Source organism: Oratosquilla oratoria, chromosome 28, assembly GCF_046742065.1.
Source record: "Oratosquilla oratoria isolate Oo_2021 chromosome 28, ASM4674206v1, whole genome shotgun sequence".
Lineage (NCBI taxonomy): Eukaryota > Metazoa > Arthropoda > Malacostraca > Stomatopoda > Squillidae > Oratosquilla > Oratosquilla oratoria.
The window spans coordinates 46636271-46660162 of record NC_134804.1 but is presented as its reverse complement, the minus strand read 5'-3'; the positions used below and the strand labels follow the sequence as shown (position 1 = coordinate 46660162).

The following is a 23892-nucleotide window of genomic DNA, read 5'->3' as shown; positions in this document are numbered from 1 at the left end:
TGTGGGAGGTAAAGGCGAGAGTAATGGGCTGGGTACTGGAGATTGTTACAAAAATGGGAGGTGAGCCAACTGTTATTTGCTGATGACACAGAGCTTGTGGCAGGGTCAAAGGAGGGATTAAGGGAGTTAGTGACGGAGTTTAGAAAGTTATGTAATAGGAGAGAGTTTGAAGTTAAATGTGGGTAAAAGGTAGGTGATGAGATGTACAAGGGTAGAGGATGGCAGTGAATTGGTAGTAAGTCTAAAAGGAGAGAAGCTGGAGGAAGTGGATAGCTTTAGGTATTTGGGGTCGCATATGGCAGAAATGGAGGTGGAGGTAAATTGTAGACTGAAAGAAGCAAGTAAATGCTTTGGAGAATTAAAAAGTGTTATGAGAAACTGTCAACTGGGAATGGATGCAAAGAGGAGATTTTATGAAGGGGTGATTGGGCTGACAGCATGGAAATGTCTGAGAAGTATGGTAGACATTACTAGGTTGGATAGAGTGAGAAACGAGGAGGAAAGCAGGAGTGGAAAAAGAGATGGCAGAGTTGATGAAAGATTACTGGGGTGGTTTGGACACTTGGAAAGATTAGTAAAAGAGGTAAGGAAGGCACAGGTGGAGAGAGTGAACTTGAGGGGAGGACCAAGGATGAGATTGATGGATGGGGTGAAGGGGACGTTGAGCAAGAGAATGTCTATTGAACAAGGAAGGGAGAAGGCAAGAGATGGGGATGAGTGGAAAATGACTGTGTATGGATGATGCTGTTATGCAAAGGAGGGATGGGGGCTAGGGGGTGCTTGTGTGTGAATGATATTTTGATGCAGCCTGAAGGGATTTCTGTCTTCTCTTTTTCTGCATTAGTGGTCACCGATTAAGTGAAGCAGCCTTGCTGTAGATGTACTGTGCCTTGCTGCATTGTGTTTGACCCAGGGTAGTTGGCAAATGCAGGGATGACTTAATTACCGTCCTTATAAGGAAGAAAAACCTCTTGGTAAATAGATCTATCCTCTATTTTCTGCGTGAGGGGACGTAGGGGGAGGTGTCGATCAAGTTAAGCAGCCTTGCTGTGGATGTACTGTCCCTTGCTGCATAGCTTCTGACCTAGGCAGTAGGAGACAGGAATGACCCTTTATCCACAAGAAGCTAAGCTGAGAGGGAGATAAGGGTGGTGGATGGGAGTGGACTGGGTGCATTCCTTTGACTTGGCTATCTCTTATATGGGGGGAAAAAACCCTTGTTTTATAGATATAAGAAAACCTGTAAGATGAAATAACTAAGATATTGTTCTTATGTCTATGGGGTAGATTAAGAGTGATTAACAATTTCTGACAGGCCCTTAGCTTCTCTTTACCACATGACCACAATCATCAGACATTTTGAACTACATCTGTTGTGCCAGTGATAATTCTCTATTCATTCATGAACTTTTTTCTATGGTCAGGAAACAATACAAGGGTTATCATTTGCTTTATTACCAGAAAATCTTACATAGATGTACAACTCTCAACCTCTTTTTAAAGAGTCAGGTTTACCCAAAATAAGCTTTGTTCCTCATGGTGCTAGCCAGGTGGCCATCCCATCTGTCGCCCTCCTAGGATGTGAATGTGCAGATGATACACAGACTGTGACCCATCAGGACCATTGTTGATCACTGTAAATGGATAAAACTAGTAATAATAAAACCTAGACAAGAATTATCTATTTACAACTTAATAAACACCTTGGGTTGTAGAATAAGTTGGAGTAACAATCCTAGCCAACAATATTAAAGAGTTTAAGACAAAGTTTGATAAATGGAGAGAGGCAAAACCCCATGAGCAGAGCCTCAACCTCGTATACTACAATTAGGTAAACAGAGTACATGGCATGAAAGGGGTTAATAAATCATTTGTTTCTAATTTTTGGGGGGAGGAATTATACTTTACTAATTTGCATTTAGATACAGTTTTCCCTAAATGCTAAAAGCTTGTGAAAATATATGCAACTGGGGAGCCAAGCTCATCATATTTTTTTAGCATCTAATTTGCTTCCTAATTTGGTCCCATACCTCTCCTTGTGTTCAGGTTCTTTATATTCTAATCTCCTATTCCTCTATATATATATATATTTCAGTCTCATGTAACATTTACAGCCACACTATAGTAACTTTTTCATATATAAATGATTCAAAAGTGTAAGGGTAAAACTAATTTTTGCAACAGTTTTGATATTTTTTAGTACAGTACTACATATTGTGGACCACCACGCTTTTTTGTAGTAGTGATATATCTATGTTAATTGAATGGTCTCATATTCTGTTTTAAAATTATTGAGAGAAAAAAAAAAGGACATGGAAATGACAGTTTTCAGACTGAATATTGACTATATACCCCCAACATCTGTGGTTGCTGCTTACCAACTCTGTATCCATTCACTAAGCCTTCTTGAGCCGCAACTTTCTTAGCAACTATCAGCAAGTGTCCTAGAAGCTAATCAAATGAAATCATATCAGTTTGATTTCAACAGAATTACTAATAAATATGGAATTATCTCATGTATAAAGAGCTTTATTTAACTCAAAATATGTCATTATAATGAAATGCTCACTTCAGTATCCTCGTCATTCCCTTCACTTAACATGGGGATCTGTCGCTTAGGAATGACCAGGACATGAGTGGGAGCCTGGGGTGCGACATCATGAAATGCAAGGCATTTTTCATCTTCATAGGCAATCTTGGCTGGAATTGATTTGTCAATTATTTTGTCAAATATTGTTGGTCCAAACTTTTTTTCTTTAATTGAAGCTGCTGCTGCTTTTGCTGCTGAAACTTCATCACTGAAACTCCGTGCCTGAAAGAAAAATAAATAAATAAATACAGGATAAAATCATTGAGGCATTACTGATGCTGTTTGTTGTTGCTGTTGTCATTTCCTAGACTGTCTGGCCAAGCAGTCCCATCTCCTTGAGGAATGCCATGGCTGGAACAGTGGAATAGGGTTTTCCCACAAATCCTTAATAGAGTGTATATTGTGTTGTTGGCATGTATGATTGTGTACAATGCAGTCTTCCATAATGTGTTGTATAGTATGGGTTGAAGTGTTACATCCTGGGCAGTTATCTGTAATGCTCCAGCCTCCTCTGGTAGATTAGAAGGGCTGGATGGTGGCCACATTGCAGTCTGGCCAAGTGGACTCTCCTTTTAGGAGAGAGGGGATTCAGAGGAATGGATATCAGGGGGTCTGGAATCCAGTAATGTATTGTCTTTTAGTTTATTAATGGAGCAGTGAGTGATATAATTATGGATATGGTTCTAGAGGCTGGTGTTTGGTGGTTGTGGAGGAAGAGAAGAGAGTATTTGTGGGTGATATAGGTATTTGGGTGTTGTTTTGATGTTTCTTTGCATGTGTGGGTGTTCTGTATGTAGTATTGTGGGTGTGCTGTGTTTGTGTGCCTCTCATTCATGTCAAGGTGATCCTTGACTTTGAGAACTTTCCTTTCATAGTGTAAATGGTCTGTATGTGTTGTTTTTGTGCAGCCAGTAATTATCTTTAGGGCTTTGTTTTGTAAGATCTGAAGGGTGTTGTGATGTGTCTTAGTGAGATTAGGGGCTCATGCAGGGCTTGTATAATTTATCACTAAGAGTATGCATTGTTTGTATAATGTAGTATTAGTTTCTTTGTTTTGTCCAAATGTTGTTCCTGCAATTGATGTTTGCTGTCTCCGATCTGATGGGCCTCCTGCCCAGACATCAAGCAGCATGCAAGGCAAGGTAGCCGCCAACCCTCCCTTGTTTAGTCACAATACACTGAGCTACAGTGGGCTGGAAGGTGCATCATTGTGGCAACAATGGGATAAACCACTGGAATTATGGAGAAATGTAATCACTTTCTTTGGTTCCTGCTAGTCCTCCCCCCAAATATGTTGTGGTCATATCTGTATACTGCCAGTGGTGGTAATATATATTTCTGAAATTGCAAAACCTTTGAATTTCTGCCTTCTGCTAGCTTTTGGATAAATCTGTAAAGTGAGCCCTACACAATTAATATTATTGTGCAATCTTCAGCATTTATCTATGTTATTGATGGTGTAGAGATGGTTTGTGGTAGCTGAGACCAGAGATAGTGATCTATGGAACCCTTTAGTAACCCAAATGGCATATGCTGTCTGCAAAATGGTCAATACTATTGCACAATACAGAATATTATGCAATAATATAGGTTGTGTAGGACCTGTTAACTAAAGCTTGCCCTACATAGTCAAGATTATTGCCCACTATTACGCACTGTACAATATTATTGATGGTGTTTGGATGGTACTGAAGAATGACAATATATTGACATACATATACCAAAGGCTTTTTCCCCCTTACACAGGGGATAGCCAAAAAGAAAAAGGTATAGAAATTACTCCCACCCATTTCATTTCCCATATATTCCACTCCCCTCCACCCTCCTATTTTGGCACCTCCTGGATGACGGGTCATCCCTGTATCCTGTCCACTGCCCCTGGGTCAGAAGCAGTGTCGCAAGACACAGCACATCCACAGCAAGGCCGCTTCATAAATTCGGCGACCCCCCCTCTCCGTCCCCTCATGCAGGAAAGGAGAAGATGGGGAGAAATCCCTTCGGGCTGCGTCAATTTTTTTTTCTCATACATACTTCCTCCCCCCATCCCCCACCCACTCCCCCTCATGCATCACAGCCTCATCTATACACAACCCTTCTCCATTCACCCCTATCTTCTGTCCTCTCCCATCCTTCCTCTACAGACATTCCTCTCTTTTGTAAAGCCCCTTTCACCCCATCCATCCATCTCATCCTAGGACACCCCCTCATATTCACTCCTTCCACCTCCGCCTTCCACACTTCTTTTACTAATCTTTCTTCACTCATTCTTTTCATGTGTCCAAACCATCCTAATACTCTTTCATCAACCCTATCTCCCAGCTCCTTTTCCACCCCTGTTCTCCTCCTCACCTCCTCATTTCTCACTCTATCTAGCCTAGTAACCCCTATCATACTTCTCAGACATTTCATCTCAAACACATTCAAACTCCTTCTCTCTTCCTCTCTCATGTTCCATGTTTCTGCCCTGTACATTGCTGTTGGCACAATCACTCCTTCATATAACCTCCTCTTAGCATCCATTCCCAGATGTCTATTTCTCATTACACTTTTTAAACCACTCAGGCATTTACTCGCTTCTCTCAATCTACATTCTACCTCCACCCCCACTCCTCCCTTTCCTCCCAAGTATCTGAAACTATCCACTTCCTCCAGTTTCTCACCCTTAATGCTCACTTCCAGCCTACTGTCACTCTCTCCCCTTGTACATCTCATCACCTTACTTTTGCCTACATTTATCTTCAGCTTCCTTCTTTCACACACCTTTTCAAACTGTCACTAACTTCCTCAATCCCTCCTCTGATTCTGCTATAAGCGCAGTGTCGTCAGCAAACAACAATTGGCTCACCTCCCACTTTTCTCCATTTTCTTTAATCATCTCCAACCCCTGACCCACTACCCATGCATTCACCTCTCGCACCACCCCATCCATGTAAAGATTGAACAGCCAGGGCGACATAACACATCCCTGACGAAGTCCCACCTTTACCTCAAACCACTCACTTTCTCCATTTCTAATCCTAACGCAAGCTCTAATACTCTCGTAAAAACTCTTGACTGCTCTTAACAGCTTTTCTCCTATCCCACATATCTGTAGTACCTCCCACAGTGCCTTCTTGTCTACCCTGTCGTAAGCTTTTTCGAGATCCATAAAAGCCCAAAAAACATCCTTACCTTTTCTTATAGCTTTCTCACATATTTGTCTTACCACAAAGATCTGATTTACACATCCCCTACCTGTCCTAGAACCACACTGTTCCTCACCAATTACTCCCTCTGTTCCTCTCCTAATCCTCTCAATCAAGACCCTCCCATAAGCCTTCCCAACTACACTCAACAAGCTGACATCAAAAAGAGCTCGACATCTTATTGCACAACATGACTATATTGAGTACTATGATGGTAACAGTGTGCAACACCCTGTCCTCATTCTGTCCATGTGTCTGGCAAGAAGGATGAGTGACAATGTCCATCATGTCTCTCTGAAATCCTTTGTTCAACTGAAGATACTATGCAGGGCTGGCTATTATAAAAAAATATATAAAATGTTTTCCTTAATATATATATATTCTTTCATCTTGATAGCATACCACAAGATATAGTGCATATTGTGTAGAAAATGCCTGTGTATCCATGACCAGATTTAACTTTTGTAATATGAGTAAATTTTTCCTAAGTATCTATATTACATAATTATTATAATACCTTTAACACACGTGGATTCCAATTTTGAAGGGAAGGAAAAAAATACCAACTGAGTGAGGTTTCTATTTCAGAATTATCTGTCATCACATTTGCTGAACCTAATTCAAGGTACTGGTCTGAAGATAGGTTACTTACTGGAGTACTCATTGGTGCCTTTATAACAACTGAGTAGTGATGCATATATTCAATCATCGGGTTAGCAGAGCAAGACACATTGTTGAAAATGATTCTGGAATTATAAATGCTTGTTTGGTGTGTTCCAGACCTATTTGTGTAACACTGAATAAAGTTCAGTGCATTGTTTTAGCTTGCTGCTATTTACATAATCACTTACAAGGAAGGAAATCTAATGTATACAAGGGATCATGGCAATCAGTACCAAAATTACTAAAGTTACAGAGTACTAAGACTAGAAATTCATCAGAGCATGCAAAAATAGTAATGGAGAGCTACTGTGAATACTTTAAATCATCTGAACCAGCCCCAGATTTCTTTGAACTTTTAAATTTTACTAATTCCTTTCTAAAATTTGTTCTGAGTGAATTTATTTTCCTTCTTACATCATCTCTTGTTGCCTCTGGGTATTTTTCATTATATTTTTTTTTCAACAAGACCTCATATGCACCAACTTTTTTTATTGTCTGTCACTATATTCTTTACTTTTAGCCTGCCAAAGTACTGTGTAAATCCCTATACAGTTGTATGATTTCCAGTAGGAGCTGTTGCTCATCCTTCTTGCTAGACATACTGACAGCATGAAGGCAGGAACCCCATTGACTGTCAATGTGACATTTCATGTTTTTAGCAATCTCATAATCTGGACACATAGCCTAAATGCCTGAATAAGCTGTGGCATGTGGTCAACATTTCCAACTGGCAAGTTGTGCTCATAGATAAATGTGGCCCTTCTTTCGCTGCATCATCTAGTTTCTACCACAACCTGATGGCATATCAAATATTGATAGCTGCTTAGAACATTTTGCCAGAGAAGCATAGATCTGAGTGGGTTAGGGCGTCGTTACTTGCTGCAAAGGTCAAGGGGATGGTGGTTTGAACCCTACCACCGGTGAAGTTGGAAGAAGGGCATGGTTCATTAAATTCCATGCTACAAAGCCCTCGTTAAGGGGTATTGTCCTAGCCTCCCAATAGGGGGGAGTTTGTAATGTTAAATCATATCCATGTGCTATGATACCCTGTTTTCCTGCATTAATGATAGATGGACCTGGCAAGCTGCACAATATGCATTAGGTGTGTCCTTTGCCCTTTCTCAGCCAACCTTTTAAGTCATCTTTCTGCTCTCAGGATGACTTATACTTTTGAGCATATCACCTTTTCTTCGAGTTTGCAGCAGGTCCACTGTCGGTTCCATCTCTGCTCAAACTTGAATCAGAGTTCATTTTTCATACAATTGTGATCAAGTTATACACAACCAGACTGCAAAATATACAGTGAACCATTGTTAATAACAAATAAAACAAAGGAAGCAGCAGTTTGTGTAAGAAACATCAAATATACATAACTGCTTTGGAACTATATAACATAGGAACCTGACAAGGACCCTCCCATCTTCTTAAGACTCATCCACACTGTGCCCCATCACCATGGCAGTGTTAGTGGTTCTGTTGAAAATTGAGGTTTTCAACCCCACCAGCTCACTGCTGAGCTGTTTTGAACAGACTCTTACTCGATGGGCTTCCAAATGTCATCAGTGCCACGTAAGCCTTTATTGAGGGAGGACTTTTGCATCATGCTCTCTGTCATGGCCACTTCTGCTAGCTCCAATGAGAGGATGAGAGGCCACACCCAAAATTTTATAGATTTATTGGAGCAGTATCCCTGTATATGGAACATCAAGAGCAAGGAATATAAAATGAGGAGCATAAGGAGTGCAAGTCTTGTTGATATAAGGATATAATGGTCTCTTATACTTATTCTGAACCATGAAAAAATAAATAAATAAATAATCCATACATACATACATATACCAAAGGCTTTTCCCCTTTACACGGGAGGTAGTCAAAAGACAAGGCATAGAAACCACTCCCACCCATTCTATCCACTACATACTCCTCTTCCCTCTAACCTCCCTCTTATCTTGGCACCTCCTGGATGACGGGTCATCCCTGGATCTTGTCTGCTGTCGTGGGTCAGAAGCAGTTTCACAAGACACCACATTCATAGCAATACCGCTTCATTAATTTGGTGACCCCCGCCCGTCTCCGTCCCCTCATGCAGAAAAGGAGAAGACGGGGGGGAAGTCCCTTCGGGATTCATCAATTTATTTCCCATACTCCCTCACCCCCTATCCCCCACCCACTCCCCCTCATGCATCACAGCATCATCCATACCATCCATCATCCATAATAAAAAACAAAAATAAAATAAGCAAATAATTAAAAATAAAATAAATTGTTTAGGTTAAATGCGGTGTATTCTTTACCACAGCCCCCGCCAAAGAAACGCTTTTTAATGGCTACTGACATTACTATAAATTTGCGGTACTTATCTATGAAATTAAAAATATTCAGAATGATAGGACCTATCCAGTGATATAGATAAATGCATTTGTGAAACTAACATCTTTTCCTTATGCTCACTTAGCATTCAACACCGCCACCTGTTACATGCATGAGTCAGTGTGGACCTGGCTTTACAAAACAAAGAATATTGTATTAACATGTTTCGAGTGACAATTGATACATATATATTTTTTCTGAAATTATACAATAATTCAAAGACATGCTGATCATTCTGGTTGTACCAAGTATTGCAAATACATCGATAATTGTATCGTTTACACGGCACTGCTGCTTTGGACAATCGTCTTAACTCGTTAGCGACCAAATTCGTGATGCTGCGATAAAAAAAAATGATCAACTTTACCACTCGGGTCTAGTAATTCAGTAGCGAATAAAGAGGCTAGCGTCTAGCGTCAAAAGCAGAGCCGTGAACAGGCCTTAACATTGTGTATGTAGCAGCGATCTCGTATGGGCATATGATGATGTCACCAATTTAAAATAGAAATATGTACACCTTACGACAGATTCAGTAAGAACGATGTCCGGCAGCCAGTTTCCGGTCTCTCTTTATCACACGTAGCCAACATCGTCAATTGACATGGTAATGTAATGCTGACTGCAGTGCACAATGCACACATTCAACGAGTCATTGCTCACTGGTAACCAATTTCTGTAGATTTTTCTCGAGAAAATAACAATATCTGCAGATTTATCAAAATTATGGTTATTTTTCTGTTTTTCTGTAAATCAAAATATCTGTCGAAATACAGATATTTCTGTAGATGTAGCAATAAAAGCACGGCGACATGAGATATAATGCAATGTTGCTCTCACACTACTCAGCATGGCCGTACCTACTTTAATATACTCGTAGTAGCCTCTGTCTATCTATCTGTTTGTTTGTTTGTTCACGAACTCCTCCTAGGGTTTTGGAGATAGACCCCCATTACCATATATATTCTGATACCCTATCACTCCAGGTACTTGGATAATTATAATTCAATAAAAAATAATATTTTGGTTAGGGTTAAAGTTAGGTTGGGTGTGGTGTGGTAACACGCCACTACTGTTGTTTCCCCTTAACGCACGTAGCATTTTTGTGACATAAAGGATACTATGATTAAACAAACCATTGTATGTGTCCATAAATATAATCTATATTTGTGAAATTAATGTTGCCATGATACCAACAAACCATGATACCCTTTGTAAGGTAAAAGCATGTAAATGTAAAATAGTTGTATAATTTTACCAAATGTTGAAATATTGGTAATTTTTGTTTGATTTAATTGCGGGCGGTAATACGCTCGATTACTGTTCACTATGTAGTTTTAACAATCGATGCAACGCGCGGGTAATTAGGCTAGTAGTGCAATAAAATAAAATAGTGTCTTCAGTATATTGGGTCATTCTTCAATACACCGTCAGTAATGTCATACAATACAGAATATTGCGCAATAATATTTATCATGTTGGGCCGGCTTAACATACTATTTAAGAATTACAACAAAGAATTTGTCTGTTTTCATAAGTTTAAGTAATTTAAAAAAGCTAAAACATTTCAGTTTTCAATTATGAAAACTGTGAAAGATGACTATCAGCTACAAGTTAAGGAATTGGTAAGACATAAAAAAAACACGAAAGAGGCCCGCCTTGACTGAGGGCAGCAACCTAACTCCAAGATGTGAGCAGTAACTGGTACAAATTTAACTGATAAGTTGTTGGTAACCCCGATCTTCTTTCCACCTGGTGTACCACGATATTAACAGAATTATAACTTACTCGGTTAGTTATCTATGTGTTGGGTTCATGTTATTACTCACCTGTGTTGTCCATCTAAGTTTGACATCATGGCATAGTCTTCCGTTTATCTGTCGAAAACTCACAATACTTCTTACACTTTTGATTGCTCTTGCAGCCGACATTGCTCTATAAGTATTTAAAGAGCTGCCAAATAGCTTATTCAATAGTTTCTAAAACCTTTTACACATGTATTAAAGCAATACACTCCTAGTCCTAGTGATCGCTATAGGGAACTTGATACTATAAGTAATTGTTAGTTCTGTCGTCTATAACTGTTTGCAGCAGTAGTTGTGAATCAACGGGGAAGTTGTTGCGGAAGAGGAGACGTGATTATCGCTTGGCTGGTTTCTCAAGGACGTGAGTTCTCAGTAATATTTTTTTTAGTTGTTCTCCAACCGCACATCCTCCCAAACCCAGAGCAGTCCCACTTGCTCGCCTACGAGTCAGTTTATGTGGTGTTGTGTGTGTAGATAAGTTGGGTGTGCCAAGGCGTCTGGCTATTGGGGTGCCAAGTTAGTCACCCGGTCTCGGCCTCCCTGGGAAGACCTATGTGCTCTATCACAAGATCTTCAGGTAGGCTTTGTCAGCATGTTCAATTTAGTTTGAATACAGAATCTGTGTTATGGCTGCTATTCGTAGAGTTGTTTGGCTGCTGGAATGCAGTGGAATTTGTTCCATTTGGGTTGTTGGGGGTAGAAATGAGAAACTTTTGTAGGGAATGTCAGAGCATGAGAATGATGCACTGGTACCGCATGAGTTCTTTCTTGCTTGTCTGTGTCTGTATTATAGGTGACTGGTTAGTCTTTGTTGCATGAGAATCATGAATGATACTATGTTATGTGCCCCATTTGATGATTTGTAGGTTGGATTCAGTGCTTGTTAAGAATACATGGCAGGATTCATTTTGGGGTATCTGTGCTTATTTTTGCATGACGTGAAGTATATCCAGGAACCTAGTGTTATGCAAAGTCAGGATGCATGTCCACACTGCCAATTCCATGAACAGAAAATGTTTGTGACGTAAAATATTCCCTGGAGTCTAGTTTTATGTGAGCACACGACCAATTTCATAAACAGAGTAAACCCAAATCAAAACAGTTGGCTTCTTATGACAGAAAAATTTACAAATGTAATTGTTGCCTAAAGTTTCAATGAATGGAAATCTGCAGCCCCTACAACTGGTCAGTGTAAACGCACTTTTCACTTGGTGCATAAGGTACATTGGGTGTTTCTTTAGGGGGACTGTGTACTTATTTATCATGTTATTATCAGATGCATTATGCCTTATATACTCTAATTGATGTTTCTGATTGATAAATATTTACTTTATAAAAATTCAACTTATAAATATGTAGTAAACATAATTGTGATTACTCCACAGCTGTGAAAACCTTGGTATGTTGGGGTACATTAGGTGTTTCCTTGGGGGAACCTGATGTACCTATTTATCATGTTAATATCAAGTATATTATAGCTTATATACTTTTATTGCTGTTCTGATTGATAAATATGTATCTTTATAAATTTCAACTATGTAAAAATTGTGATTTATCATTTTTTTTTTTTTTTCATATAAGTTGAAATTTATAATGTCAGTTCGTATTTATCGACCAGAAACAACAATAAAAGTATATGTGCCAGAATATATTTTATATTAACATGATAAACAGATACATTGTGTCTCCCAAGGAAACCCCTGATGTAGCCCCAACGTACTAGGGTTTTCACATAGCTGCAAAGTAGGCAGTCAGTGACAATCTACTACATATTTATAAGTTTATTTTTTTTTTTTTATAGAATACATATGTATTAATGAGATACAACACTAAGAGTATATAAGGCATAATACATCTGATAATAACATAAATAGGTACATAGGGTCTACCTATTGAAACACCTAGTTTACCACCCTATGTACAAGATAAACAGGGCATTTACACTGACCCCCAAAACTATTGGTAATAGTCCGTAGCTCTTAAGAAAGAAATCTTGACAAATGTCTGCTGTATTAGTGTAGGATTGTTCAGATTCACCAGCTTGTATGAGTAGGAAGTGGAGATTAGGTACTGATTGTCAACTGTCCTTATGTGAAAAGGTGAAGAAAATTGATTTGAAATTGATAGAGATATCTTGGGCCCAGTGTCAATCTCAAAGGTACCCTCAGATTGAGGCGAGGATATTGACAGGCTCAGAAGATGAGTGGCAAGGAGGCAGTTCCTTTTTGTCTGTCTCACAGGACCATATGTGCAGACACCAGTTGTTGGACCATCGAAAAATTAATTGCAAAATAAATAATGTAATATATTGTTGGCAATGTTACTAGAGATCTTGTTTACATGTAGTGGTACTGTAAAGTTCATCTGTTTCCCTAGGTCTTTCTTGCAAGAGACCTGCAGCTTCCAGGTAATTGACAGTGACCACCAAATGGGTTCACAATTGACTCAAGAAAGAGATTGTGTTGTTGTCTAGGTAAGGCTAGAGTAGAGCAGTATAGGATGAGGCATTTGGTGTCTTCTGTGTGGTGACTGCATATGGGACATTTTGCTTCTGTGGCCATTCCTATTGTGTTGGTGGCTGTAAGTTAGTATCAGTGTGGTTCTTGCTTAATGTGGGAGGGATTTCTATGTTATGCTGATGTCTGTGAGTATTAATTGAAGTGTGGAGTTTGTGGTTGGTCTTGAAATTCTTGGTCTGTGATACAGGTTTGCATTTTTTATGTGGATGTGTTGTAAGGTGTAGGTGGTAAATTGTTGTAAATGTTTAAATTGTGTGCTGCTGGTGTTTATTTTTTGTTGCATTCAGTGTGTTGTGATGGTGGTGTGTAATGGGATGGATGAGTGGGATTGAAGGTTCTTGCATAGATCTGTATGCAAATCCTTTTCATATGTGTATAGGAAGGATTTCAGTTTGTGTGTTGATGTCCAGTTAGGTGGTGGTTTTATGAATAACAACAGACTGCACAATATAAGTACAAACGAAGAATATGATCAATAAATCAATACTGACAGAGCCCTACTAATTTGGATGCTGCTATTTTAGATTTTTAGATTTCAATCTCAAATTGATTATTCAATTAGTATTTACCTAATTGTAGTATACAGGAAAGGAGCATCGTTTATCTCCATATACTCCTAGGAGACAGGGAGTATCTGCTAGTTGTCAGCTATTCATATGTGAAAAAATGGAGGAAATTCAAAGTTGATAAAATGAGAACCTTGCCCGATCAGGAGACAGAGAAGCTGCACCACCTGTTAGGAGATGAGGCAGTTGATGGGTTTTAAAGATGGATGGTAGAGAATTTTCTCTGACATCCATCAGTACCAGCACCTGAAAGTACAGATTATTGGTCCCATATCCTAGTCAGTATTTGGTAATACCTATCCTAACCCAATAGATCCAAACCAAACCAATAGATAAAGGGTTTCAGATGGTAATCAGGCATGCCGTTTCTCTACCTTGCTTATAAGATATATATATATATATATGTATATATATATATATATATATACACACACATATATATATATCCATATATATATGTATATATATATACATACATACATTCATATACCAAGGCCTTTTCCCCCTTACAAGGGGGGGTAGCCATATATATATATATATATATATATATATATATATATATACCATATATATATATATATATACATATATATACATATATATATGCAGAAAAAACAAGTAAAAAAATAAAATGATGGTCATCATTTTATTTTCCTTGGTGGTTTATCTGCATATTTAGAATCATGAGTTCATATGATTTCTCATGCATTAGGGGAGTCTATTTCCATATATATATAAATTTTTCCAAGAAGTTTTAAGAAAATAAATGGTAATAGAATAAGATAGTATGATGGAGTGACTGTGCTTTATGGAGCACACATGGAATGAAAGGGAGGCAGAGATGAAGAGACTGATTGTTTTGAAGATAAAGTGCTTGAGAAACTGAGACCCAGGCAGTGGGCGAGATATAGGGATGACCTTTCATCCACAAGAAGTTTGGATAAAAAGGAAATAAATGGATGATGGATGGGAGTGGGATGGGTGGAGACTAGGTGAGGGGGTACATGCCTTGGCTGGCTACTATCCTCCATAAGGTAAGAAGAAACCAGTTCAGTTGGTATATTGATATAGCTTAAGAAAGGTGTTACAAGAATGGAAGTGAGGTATAGCTGTCAGATAGAGTACTGAAGTGGTTTAGACACACGGAATGAATGAATGAGGAGATTAGCAAGGAGAGTTTGGAAAGCAGAAGTGAACAGTAAACATGAGAGGAAGCCTGAGTATAAGAAGGATGGATGCAGTGAAGGGAGCTTTGGATGCATGGGCAGTGTTATATCAAGCAGGAAAGAAAGTGCAAAGTACAGGAGTGAGTGGAGGGAGATTGTGAATACAGTTTAATTTTATTTATTTTATTTTATTTTTTTCTCTTGTCTCATCAGCTTCAGAAATCATTTTGAGTGGATAAGGAGTGGAGTGAGGGTTACCATATGGGGAGGCAGTGGGGATATACCATCAGATGCATTTGCTCCACAGCGGGCAGATGTGTAAGACTCATTGAAATTTGTGAATGTGCGAGACCTCCAAGTGTGGGACACGTGAATGTGGAAGGCCCACTGTATATTACAATTAAATAATGCTAGCTTTTCACCAATTAGCATAATTCCAGTAGGCCACCATATATAGTTCTCATGAGATAGACATGCTGTTTCCAACAGTTTATATTTCATAAATGGTCTGCTAAAGCGCTGTTAAACTAGAAATCCAAGTTGCTAGAAAATCCAGTTTTGCTGTTGCTTGATGTCCCATGTTCCTGTTGTCCGCATCCCATTTTATATGAACTACAGTATTCACCAAAAGGTTAATCACTAACTTATTTTACACAGAAACATAGGCTGACTACATGCAGATTTGTGGTCATTACTTACCCATCTTCATGATTACCTATTGTAAACATTTTGGAAGAGTGTCAGCCAAGTTTTGTAGCTTTCCTCCCTCTCATATAAACATTGAACCACCATGGTACATTACATAAATGTGGCACATCTTCACCACAAAACAATCATTCACACTATTCCCTACCCTAATATAACCCCCATCATTCATGCAAAAACCCCTGACCACCCCAATAGACACCTATAACCATTTACCAGGGTGCTGTGGATCTGCAAGAGGTTAGGTTAAGTTGTGAAATGATTTATTTATTAGTTGTCATCATTTGGCTCTATCAAATCCAAATCCAAATCCAAATGTTTTTGCATCTGTCCATGTGATAAAATTCAAACCATGCAGGCTGTACAGGGAATTTTCCGGTTTGGGGCTGTGTGGTGCTCCCGTGTGTAGACAGGGGTGATGGCTCAGCCAATATCTGCTTGAGTGTACCTGGCTCAACTCAGTTCCTGCACGTATCTTATGAAGTGTGCAAACCCCTGATAGCTTGTATATTGGTTTTGAAATCATGGAGCATGTTGTGGCATTTGTGAATTCCTACCTCCTGTAGTTTGAGTTGTTTTTTCTGCTGCTTTGTTTAGTGTGTACATGTAATGATAACTTTACCACCTGAGAAGAGGAAGTGTGGATTCTATTCTGGAAAAGGAGGAGGAAGTTCTGTGTAGAATTGATTTGGGCTGGTCATCCGTTCACATCAGGTATGAATATGGTCTAGTTAGGTTGAATTTCCATGATATTAGACAATTCTGTGACAAACTGATCCAGTACATGGTTGATTTGAGCAATAAGACTGGACTAGATAATTATTTGTAATATAGAATATGTAGTGATCAGCATCACTGCATATGCTGAAGGAAACTTTTTAACATTACTCTGGATGTGCCAACAACATGCTTTGTCATATTTAGATATAAGTGTGTTCAGACAAATGTACCAGTGACTATTATGTCATATGCTGGAGGAATCTATAACATGTTGCACTGTAATCACAATGAATTGCAATGTTACAATGACAGTGCATACTGACAACTTTTTGGTCTGTAATACGTGCAGGATAAGATGTTCAATTTCTGTATGATGGTTATATTCAAGACAGTTTGATTCTGTGGCCTGGCCTATTCTTTGTTGGCACTGTCATCAGCCTGGATGGGAACCTGAACACAAGTCTGCTGGTATGATTCTTGTTTCTCTTGAAAGGTGTTTTTCAGTGTGACTGATGTGTATGTGTGTGCATAAAAGGGGGTTGGAGGTTTGATGGGGTATTGCCCGGAATAGAAATGAATAAATAAGTAAATAAATTATTACAAATAAATTAGTAGCTACTTGTGTAATTGTTGAATCATATCGGATGACGTTCAGTCTATACTTGTTAAAACAACTGGATGTAATACATTACAGTATAATTTGTATTGTCAGTTTTATCATATTTATTTGCCCATTTATGTGCATTTTATTTTATTATTATTATTACTATTACTATTATTATTATTACTATTTTTTATTATTATTTTTACTTGTTTATTTTTTTCATTCCAGTTGTGCATCACAGAGCATGAACTTTGGTACGGAACGGGGTTAATAGGGAAAAGTAGTTATTTTAAATTTCAGTACAGTACAAAAGTTGATCATACATATTTAACTATATCACTCCTTCAAATGGTAACAGGCTGATATGGATCTCAAGGGACCTTGCCTGACCTCACTTTACCCGACCTGACTCGTTCCATACCTTCAGTATGCTTTGTTTCGTACCCTGGCATGCAGAGAAACACCCATTCCCACATAGTGTACAAGCGTCCTAAGATAGTATTGTGTTCTAGGCCTCAATTGAAAGGTAATGCAACATTTTTTGGTTAGAGAGACTGCAAACGTTAAGAGTATTAAGATTATATAACTGATTTGATCGGTAGAATTTTTATTCGGTATGTATTTTACGTGGCAGTTCAAGATCGATTGAGTGATACATACATTGGTAAATTTGAATTAAACGCTTACTAATGATCACGGGTGTTAATGTTACGATTTCTGTAATTGTATTTGTGTACGTACATGATTATTTTTAATCAGCATATGTTTACATTTTCTTTGGTATGTATGCTTAATATCGGTAAAGTATAATTAGATGCTTAAAATGATCATAAGTGTAATCATGTTTATTTTATAACGTGTAAGTCAATTTTTTCCTAATGGTAATTGTGTATGTACATATTGATAATTGTATTCCTCTGCGTGTGTTATACTCGTATGCGCCGTGACGCGTACAATTGTCGTACCGGTGGGAGTCTCGCGTGAGGCAGGTTCTCGTGATAACGTTCACAAGATATTAACACATACTTCGGAAGAAATCGCATTATTGGCCAATTATTTTAATATTACGTACGGATAGACGAGTCTCACTGGCATTCACGAAATGAGGGCAATGGTTTTATGGAATTTACCTAGTTATTCATAGCCACACTAAATGTTATCGAATAAATGTTTGATGTGACTGGATTCACTGATGTCAAACACGAAACTACTATTCTGAGTAGTATTCAGAAAAGCGAGTTATAATTATACCCACAGTAATGTAATTAATAGTGAGTGCAAAGATGATGCACGTGAGGAATTATTTTTTTTCTATCAGTATGAACGATAAAGCAATCGAACCTTACTATAGCAATAACTGTCAAGCACGAAAGTGAATCTTTATCGCCGAGACGTGCGCAATTTTGCATGCAATCGTCCGTGTATTATCCAATTTCGCCAGTTTTACTATGTTGTTATAGACTGGGCGTGAAGCAGTGAAGATGCCTCGTGGAGTTCCACAGGGCGTATTTTGTAGCCTTGATTTCTGAATAGTATTGAGGATGTCTTGAAATGTTGAAGGTCGTGCATACCGACTAGCTGCGTCATGCTGTGCGGTTACGTTGGAAGTGGCGAGGCCTCGCTAGCTCAGTTTATCAAGTGAATTCCTTGTGTTACCATTTCGCTTCCTGGTTAGCCTGTGACAATTACTGAAATCAGCTGATATTTATTCGACGACAAAATATAACATTATTTTGTATAAACCAAGTGTTTTTTTTTTTTTTTTTTTTTTTTTTTTTTTTTTGCTGCTGTGATAGTGCGCGCTGTGACGGTACTATGATCTCATCGCATCTTACCTACGGATACCCTACGGGTGATCAGGGTCAGTATCTATTGACCTTGAGGGTTATTTTAAGATCCCAATCACTCGGGCGTGGAGCACAAAAGACGGCCACGTTTCTCAGCCGACATGTGCATGGTAGCATGGTGGATTTCCGGTGTTGGTTAGGCAATATGTTGTTCTCAGAAATTGTGGGCTTACACCGTGACGCGACGATTCCAGGTTCAGAGAAAAATTTCTTGTAAGAATGACAACGAAATGGTCACTCAGAAACATTTACCTAAATGTTGTCGAGGAAAACGATGATGTCCAACATAGTTGTTGGTAATACCAGCTCGAACGAAAATTACTTGTATACGTTACTCATCATTTGAAAGTTGTCACTACGAAAACATCGACATCAGTTGGCATATATCTATGTTGACGTGAAACACAAAATGAAATTATGGGTGTTAATGATTATTTTCTAATAATTTCAAACGCTAGTCGTGCGTCAAGTAGACCGAAATGCCTGAATTATGACAGTAGCCTACGAGTATAACAAACAGGATGTCGATGAGTGTATCGAGTGACATCCACTCATCCTTAGCAGTTGCACACACCATCAGTAGCGCAAGGAGAGTTGACCTCCCAAGGATCCTTGTCCCTCTACTTCTTGCAGACGATAGCAGTTGAAATGTACGTTTTTGAGAATTGTATTCAGTCATGCACCATGGGATGATTTATGCGAGTTTTTGGTAAGAAAATATTTGTGTGGAGGAAATTTGTACACGTTTGTTTAAAAAAGTGTACAAATTCCAGTATTTTTAGCCACAAGGCGACATTTTGACGCCCGCCCATGCATAACCTACATTGCTACTGGGTGTCACGATACTCCGCGATGTCACTGCAACAGAATTATGTGTGTGTGTGTGTGTGTATATATATATATATATATATATATATATATATATATATATATATATATATATATGTATGTATATATAGAGAGAGAGAGAGAGAGAGAGAGAGAGAAAAGAAGAAGAAAAAAAAACTCGGAGACATGGCGACATGACACTACGTCATTCAGTTCAAGTGACCACTACAGGTGCATGACATATTCTGCAGTGGTAATAAGGAAGTTGTCACTTTCAATGTACTGGTCAGTGGCACTGAGTGATGCAGGCAGTGGGGGTGGTAAAGTTAATTTCAAGATGCAGTAAATAATGTTACGGTGACATTACTTAAACCGAAGGCTTAAAATTGTGGGAGAATAAGGGGACAACGTTCATGGGCCCACACAGCCGACCATGGCATCTAGTTGCACAGAAACGTAAGCTAGTGGATGGATACCAATGTTCGCCCCAGTGAAAAGTAGTAGGTGTTAAATAATTAATAATTTATATATAAACAATGAATATATAGGAAATAGATGAGTGTATGGATAAAATAAATAGTTAAAAGCGAAGTGCATTTCGGGGCGCCCGTATCCGCTTTCTTGGTCACTGCAGCATGTTGAATTAATCTGTCTGCTCACATCCTCCTGTCTCTCTCTTTCTTTTTATATATATCCGGTGATATATAGTGGTTGATAACAATACTCTGTTCGTCACAGGTTTCAAGATATCTTTTAGAAGAAACTTTAGACCGTCGTAAGTTACTAATGTGGGACTATTTATGCCACCGACTGCAAGTAGCAGGGGAGGGGGGGTTATAGTAGTCGTAGGTTGTCAGCCCGTTATTTTGGATCCGATCCGGAAACCGAATGCCACCCCCTCAGGGCCGCACCTTTAAATGGAGGTGAGGGGGTTGATGGGCTTTGAGTTGATAGGCACCTATCATTGGTTCCCAGGTGAGGTGCTTTGTCCGCATTATTCAACACTTCTATCTGATCCTATCATATCGAAGAGATGGAGGCACATAGTAAAAGCGCGAAGGGATGTCAGAAGTCAAAAGTGACCAGTATTAATTTGAGGTTCTTCGGTGAAATAGTGACTTCATAAAACATGCACTGGGTCACATGAATAATTGTCACCCCAGAACGCCCACATGAAGATTCGTCACCCAATGAGATCCCACATGAAGAAGTGTCACCCCAGTACGCCGAATATCAACAATGGAATAAAGATAAGGAGGATAGGTTAAGTTGAATGAGGGTTGTGCTTATTGTCGTCAACTTAAAACCGAAGATTCGTAAACCCAGGATGGCCCACATGAAGAATTGTCACCCTGTCGAACTCTGTGGTGACGATTCTTCATGTGATTCCATGCACAAAGTTGCTGTGTCGAGAACAAACTAGTGCTTTGAGTTCGGTAAAAAAAAGAAAGAAAAAGAAACGGGGTATGAATGCGAGTTTCAACCCGTTCTTGTGAAACTCGTAAGTTGTTTAAATGTGACTTGCTTTGGCCAAAAGCTCGCGGGTGTTTTCACCGAGACTTAGCAGCCTTTCTCTGTCTCGCCACCAGTTCTGCAAGTAGTGAGCGTTCGTTCTTCACGCGTCTTGCTTGAAGTGGAAGCGGGTTAAGTTTACTGTAATGGCGCAACAAACTCAAGACATGCACGAGTGTGTATACTTATGCACAAAATGTACGCGTGATAGATTAATAAATTCTGAGTGCGTGTGTGCTTGTGTATACACACGTACACATGTCTTCAGTATACCAGAAATGCGCACGTGCTGAACGTAGGGCGTCCTCAAGACGACTAACATATGGTACAAGTGAGTTTGAAATATGTCGGCTGAAATTGACGGTACCGAGGTGTCGGCGTATGCGAAAAGTGTTGCGACTTTAAAAGTATCACTTATTGTACATTTGACATGATTCAAAGAAAAACAGCAAGATTCTATCTTATGAAAACTAAGCACAATATTTTTTATATATAATCCAACATGTAGAAATCAGAGAAATGATTGTGAAATTATACTTTGCATGATTGATAAACAGCCACGTATGCAGATGTCTGAGTGCAATACTTGATCGCTTGACTTCTCATCTGTTAATGTAATGTGGATTAGATGTAATCATGTAATTATACCTCATATCACTGCTGCGCAAATAAGTTTATGGTATCTGTGATTATCAAAATACTGTAAACTTCGAAGACGCAGTAAAAGGTGTACATAAAATAGACCACCGTAATGACGTGATCATTGCCATTGCACACGACACTCCTGCAGGCGTAATGCCATCTGCTAAAAAGGTATAGGTGTATTGGCATGTAATTCTTAGCATATCTTTAACTTGTTTAATCCTTTCATGACGCAGAACGGGACATTCCTCGACCGAATAAAATTGTTTGGGGGTAGTGAGATATAAATTCACAAGCAGTAGTGATAGGAAAAATAATCATGTTATGGAGATTTTTTTTTTTGTCGGGAAAACTAGAGCAGAGTTCAAACAGGTCGGGTAAATTTGTGTGTATCATAGACAATTCACCATATGCGTGTACGTTCATCAATGAATATTGTGATATTTTGGAAGTTTGTCAGATTAGTTCAAGAGATTGTTTTTATTTATGCGCATGAATTGTGATAATTGAATCGTAGAGTGACAAGGAAACGTGTATTTTATTTCACCAGTTTTCATAGTTTATGATAACATTGTAACACGGGAGTATTCTAATATGTTTAGTGGAATATTACATCTCTTCAAATCACTTTATATTTATATTTTCAGTGCAATTGTTTTTTTTTTTTTTTGCAAGGCACAGTGAGTGAAATGTGCTGTAAAAACAGAATGATCATAACGCGGCCTTCAGAAAATTGAGTTGGTTCATGTTACCTTTTTTGTCAGAATTATATGTTTTAAGAAATTCAGTTATAAGTAAGATCCAGTTTGATTATAAATTCGCGGTTATTTAGAATAGGTTACAATAGTTGAATTAATATAAAAGCTTTTAATGTTGGCTTGAATTGCATTCTGCATGGATTGCAGAGTGAGTGGCAACGTACTGCAACATTTTTTCGTTGTGAGAGCGCGACAGACAATGAACAGTGGCTGAAGGATGTGATGAGAACGCTCATACTGCAAACACTATCAAAAACAAACAAAAATGCGCTTACTTGCGCCCCCTCTCAAGTGCGTTTGCCGAACCAGGAATTGGTGATGATGATAGTTTATTAAACTATTATGACCTATGTTGGGAATCTCGCCCTTCTTTGTATTCAGCAAATGCGTTCAAAACTCTTTTGAAAGTTCACTTGTAACTGAATCAGCGACTTTGGTGAATCGCGTTAACGTCATCATCCAGCATAGGCGTGGCCTTGGAGTAGTGGTGGTAGGGAGGATGGTGGTGGTATACCATCTCATGTTAAGGGGTGACAGAGTGAGTGGTGGGAGCATTTGGTACTATGTAAAAAATTATGGAATATTAATTTAGGTAACTGAAAACTGTTCTAAAATAATTGCTGCAAAATTTAATGTTGAGTGACGAGGGAAAGCGGCTTGGTTTTTCTGATACGTGATTAACTTTCTCAAAAACGCCGATAGCAATTGTGAATGTGAAATGGTGATAAATACTTGATTGAAATTACGAACATACAGTTAACGTGGGCTATTGTAGCTGTTGTTTCATGGTACAACAATGGACTCCATTGAATAGAATTACTTGTCAATGCCATACTTATGAATCATTATTTTTTTGTTCTTCTCAGTTGTTTGTAAATACACCATATACATCACACGTAACAAATACACCATAATTTGTAAATACATCATATAGGCTACACACAATATACTCGTTCATATATCGTATGCATTCAGCCTAGGTTTTCATTTCCCACCTGGCCTAGGTCACCCAACCAACACGGCCTTGTTCATTGCTTTTGACGAGTTACAACGAAGTTAACAGTCTTGATGGTATACAGGGAAGGGATGAGGGCGTCATTTCTTTTTCCGCCACAGAGACAGAGAAGGCATTATTCGACGCCTGCGCGCTAACGCAGAGTAGTAGTGGGCATGCAATGTCAACAGATTTCCATGGAGGTCACTACTTGATTGAGAAGGGAGCCAGTGAATTGTGCGGAATTAGCTGGCATTGCTTATATGCAGTTTATTTGGTATTTATTGTTTATTTGTGTTTTTACCATGTAGGAAGGGTATTTGTTGCCAGGCGTGTATTTACGTAAGCAGTCTTACGTGGTTGAATTTGAGACTCGTACACGCTTGGTTCTTTTCATGAACAAAAGTAGAATTATGTAGAA

General features: G+C 38.7%; 2 protein-coding genes across 21 annotated transcripts in view; one reads left to right on the top strand and one right to left on the bottom strand.

The window, feature by feature from the left end:
- Window positions 1-1437: 1437 nt before the first annotated feature.
- HINT1 (histidine triad nucleotide binding protein 1) lies at window positions 1438-10885 on the bottom strand. Its single transcript, XM_076211441.1, has 4 exons — window positions 10635-10885; window positions 2570-2812; window positions 2379-2451; window positions 1438-1634 (listed from the first exon to the last, which is right to left on the bottom strand). Exons 1-4 carry the CDS (start codon window positions 10734-10736, stop codon window positions 1543-1545), a joined length of 510 nt encoding a protein of 169 aa, XP_076067556.1. The 5' UTR covers window positions 10737-10885; the 3' UTR covers window positions 1438-1542.
- The window catches only part of LOC143040394 (anoctamin-1-like), a 62130-nt gene continuing 49108 nt past the window's right edge, over window positions 10871-23892 (top strand). For 10 of the 20 annotated variants that reach the window (XM_076211431.1, XM_076211420.1, XM_076211425.1 and 7 more), the window contains exon 1: window positions 10871-10971. The gene's annotated coding sequence lies outside the window, so the exon portion shown is untranslated. Of the gene's footprint in view, window positions 10972-11032; window positions 11188-13064; window positions 13084-18733; window positions 18752-19368; window positions 19388-23892 lie in introns of those variants that run through there. The other 10 variants (XM_076211438.1, XM_076211432.1, XM_076211426.1 and 7 more) reach the window with 9 other exon arrangements.